This window comes from Fukomys damarensis, unplaced genomic scaffold (assembly GCF_012274545.1).
Source record: "Fukomys damarensis isolate Sample0158 unplaced genomic scaffold, DMR_v1.0_HiC HiC_scaffold_19, whole genome shotgun sequence".
Lineage (NCBI taxonomy): Eukaryota > Metazoa > Chordata > Mammalia > Rodentia > Bathyergidae > Fukomys > Fukomys damarensis.
Genome location: NW_022900931.1, coordinates 68,816,022 through 68,820,181, shown reverse-complemented (window position 1 = coordinate 68,820,181; position 4,160 = coordinate 68,816,022). Strand labels below are relative to the sequence as shown.

The following is a 4,160-nucleotide window of genomic DNA, read 5'->3' as shown; positions in this document are numbered from 1 at the left end:
ATGGTGGTGCATGCCTATAACCCCAGTACTCAGGAGGCTGAGGCAGAGGGGATTACTTGAGTTTGAGGCCAGGCTGGACTACAGAGTGAATTAAAGGTTTGCCTCAACTACATAGTGAGACCTTGTCTCAAAAAAACCCAAATAGCTGGGGATTTCGCTCAGTGGTTTCGCCACCTGCCTCACAAGTACAAGGACCAGAGTTCAATCCCTGCTAGCAAAACAACAGCAAAAACCCCCAAAACAAACAAATGAGGAAAGGTGGCTGCAAAATCTTACCTTTTGGGACAAGACAGCCCCTCTGCTCACATTCTGGCAAGTCCTTTGGCTGACTCATTAGCATGCTTCATTCAACCCACATCCTATGACTTTCAAGTGATTACTTATACCAGCCAGAGGCATGTGCACTGAATACCTGACAAAGAAGGTGAGTGGAACCAGGTGCAGTGGTACACAACAGTACTCCTAGCACAGCATCCAAAGACACTGGCTGGGTCTCAGAAGCCACATCCCATAAGTACAGGGTTTTCTTGCTCCATCCCACAAGAGAGCCCAACATCAGACTGGCTAACATTGACCACAGCTGCTCTCTGCCATCCTGCAGTCCCTACCAAGGCAGACGAGAGCCCAGGAACCCAGGAAAGTGATTCTCTACTCACAGTGTGAGAGCCTAGTTCAGATCCTAACCCCCAACACACATGTGTCACACACACATGAATCAGAACCCCAACTACAAAATATGACTTAAGGCTTTTATTACATTTCCCAAGCAGCAAGAAGTAGCATCTGCCATGGTAGGACAACTACCACAAGCGGTGTTGAGTGTCTATGAAAATGGTAAGATCTAGACGCTTCCAAGAAGATGGCTTAGCTCCTCTTGGCCAGTACAGTCCTGTCCACACCTCTCAGTCACAGGGAGGAAGAGGAGGCCTGTCGTGGGCTCCAACATTCACAGTTCCTTCCTATAGGGGGGATGAGGTCAGTTTACCTGGACATAGAGGGGTGACTACATACACAGTGGGAACCTGCCTGTTGGAGGTGGGATGGCTTCTGTCACAGGAGCCAATAGTGATGTGCCAACAGCTGGAACAGGCAGAGAATGCAGTGTGGCTCCCAAAGCTTCCCATGCAGGTGGCATGCATGGAATCTCCCAGGGTCAGGTGGAGTGCAGGATGGCATCTGGGTGTAGGAGGCCTCACTTCTTTCAGATAGCACCCTCACAAAGGCTGCTTTTCCCCATCTTTCTGGGATGAGGTTTCTCCTGCTGAGCCAGTTGCTAGTCGCTTGTGGCATCTCCGCCTGCGCTGGCCTACAGAGGCCTCTGCGGTATGAATTTTCCTGTGCTGATGCAGGGTAGAACTGTGCTTAAAGGCTTTCCCACATTCAGTGCACGTGTAGGCCCTCTCCCCAGTGTGAAACTGCTGGTGCCGGTTGCGGTAGGAGCGGGTGGTGAAGGTTTTTCCACACAGGCTGCACCCGTATGGTCGCTCTCCAGTGTGGACCTTCCAGTGCTGGTACAAGCCTGAACGGGTGACGTAGGTTTTCCCACAGTGCTCACACACAAAGGGCCTCTCTCCAGTGTGGACTCTCTGGTGAAGAACAAAGCTCTTGTTGTACTTGAAGAACTTTCCACACTCCCTGCACTCATAGGGCCTTTCTCCAAGGTGGACCTTCCGATGCCGAATGAGGGTAGAGAGCACACTGAAGGCCTTGCCACACCTGCTGCACTCATACGGCCGCTCTCCAGTGTGAGTTCTTTCATGCAGTGCCAAAGCATCTTTGCGGCTGAAGGTCTTCCCACATTCACTGCACTGGAAAGGCCGTATGCCCATATGAATCTTCTGGTGCTTCCTCAGTTTGGATGCATAGCTGAAGGCTTTCCCACACTCACCACACACATGGGCATCTTCTTCATGCGGATCTTTCTGGTCATCAGGGAGGGCTGAGTTCTTGGTGGGGACACTTCTGCCTGCTGGGCATTGGAAGTGCCGCTCTTCAGGGTGGGCTATCAGATAGTTGAGGAGAGCAAATGCCTTCAGGAAGCTTTCTCTGCAGTTACTGCACTTAAAGGGCTTCTGTGTGGCATGGATGCCCTGCTGTGGCTTTTGACTGGGGCTAGGGAGGGCTGGCCTCTGCTCAAGGCTCCCTCGTATTTTCCCCTCATTCAGGGGGACTTGAGGCCAGAGGCCTTTAGTGGCTGGGTTGTCACCCTGCTCTTCACATGTGCGGGGATGCTCTCCCACATGGATTCCACAACTCTTCACTTGCTTGGAAGGAGCTTCATCCTTCACCCTACACAAGCAACCTGAAAGCCAAGTCAGTTTCTGGAATTGGAATGCAGGAAGAAAGTACATGCATCACCCATGGAATTGAAGGGTGGTCACCCAGGAAGATCTGGGTGAGGATGTGCTGAGCTATCAATGACAGAGGAGGAATGACTTAAACTCAGATGAGGACACAAAAACAGAGCTAGGCATGGTGATGCATGCTTGGAATCCCAGCACTCTGGAAGGTTGATGTGGGAAGATTGCAAGTCAAAGCCCAGCTCGGGCAACCTGGCAAGATCATCTCAAAATAACAACGAACTGGGGATGTAGTTCAATAAGAAAGCTCTGGGTCTAATCTTCAGTAACAAACAAACACATGAGGTGTAGTACAGGGAAGAGGGCTGGGGTCCCTGAGTCCTCTATAGAGGATTTCAACAGGGACTCAGTAGCTCATGTCAGCTAAGCATTGTGAAGAGGCAGAGGTTTAGTCTTAGCAAAACTGGACTGTAAAATAGTAGCTGGTGTTTAAGTACTGTGTAAACATCAGCTAGTGTTCAGTACTATTTAAAGATATGTGCATATTTCACATTACACACAGAATGGTCACTAGTGCACAGCCTCGCCCAGGAACAGAGAAGGGGAAACTGAGACAAGGGTATAGGTGGGCCATCTACAGCCTGCAAGTCACGGAATGGAGATGGCAGGATGGCAGTGTGTAGAGGGAGAAGGGGGATGGTGGTCCCTGAGTATAATACCACACCCCAGTGTACACAGGCACCCAGCCTATCATGAGCCTAACCCTGACACCCAGGCACCTCAGGTCTACAAACCAAGGACAGTGCTGGTATAGGCCTGAGTGGGCCTCATAGGTTTTTTTTCCTCAATGCTTACACAGAAAGGGCCTCTCTCCACTCTGGGCTCTGGTGAAGAACAAAGCTCTTGTACTTGAAGAACTTCCTGCACTTACCGGGCCTTTCTCCAGGGAGACCTCTGGCTTCTGCTATGCTAAGCATGTCACATACCCAACTGCACACCATGGCTCAACATCCCCATGTAGCTCAGTAAACATATGCGGAGGCGGGGGCAGGACTGGGTCTGAACCTAGTGCCTTTTTCTTTTTTCTTTTTGTTGGTACCAGGGATCAAACTCAGGACCTTGAGCTTATGAGGCAGGCACAGTCCCATTGAGCTAAACCCTCAGCCCTTTTTCTTTCTTTTTTGAGGCAAGTAGTTCATACTGGACTTGAATTCACTATGTAGCCCAGGCTGGCTTTGAACTTGCAGGTCCTCCTGCCTCAGCCTCCTGAGTGCTGAGATTACAGGACTGTGCCACCACACCCAGCACACCTAGTGCCTTAAGTATACTAGACATGTGCCCTACCACTGAGCTACGTCCTAGTCTATTTTAAGACATGGTCTGCCTTGAACCTGACATCATTTTGCAATAGCCTCCCGAGTAGTGGGATTATAGGTGTGTACCAGCATGTGTGGCTCTTTGTAAACAAAAAGTTTTAATTTTAAAACAGGGTCTCAGCTGGGCACAGTGGTACACAACTGTAATCCCAGAACCGTGGCAGACTGAACAGAAGGATCCCAGTTTGAGTCTAGCTTGGGCAACTTAAGTCACTTAGACTTTACCTCAAAAATTTTTAAAAAACCAATTGAGGTTCAATCCCCAGCACAGGAGGTGGGGGTGGGGGTGTAAAATTTACATGTATAGAGGGCAGGGACAAGGGGAAAAAATGAGAACCAAGACTTGTCATGTAGAGGTACAACATCCCAACACAGAATGTAACTGTACTGTATCCCTAAAATGTACCAATAAACTCAACTCAAGCTGAAAAAAAATTTACATGTATAAAAAAATAAAAATGGGCCGGGGATTTAGCTCAGTGGT

General features: G+C 49.5%; 1 protein-coding gene across 2 annotated transcripts in view; it reads right to left on the bottom strand.

The window, feature by feature from the left end:
- Nucleotides 1-215: 215 nt before the first annotated feature.
- Nucleotides 216-4,160, bottom strand: part of Znf584 (zinc finger protein 584) — an 8,215-nt gene continuing 4,270 nt past the window's right edge. For both annotated transcript variants that reach the window (XM_033766104.1, XM_033766105.1), the window contains exon 3: nt 216-2,302. In XM_033766104.1, the coding sequence (XP_033621995.1) occupies nt 1,215-2,302 (1,088 nt within the window). In that variant the 3' untranslated portion in view covers nt 216-1,214. The remainder of the gene's footprint in view (nt 2,303-4,160) is intronic.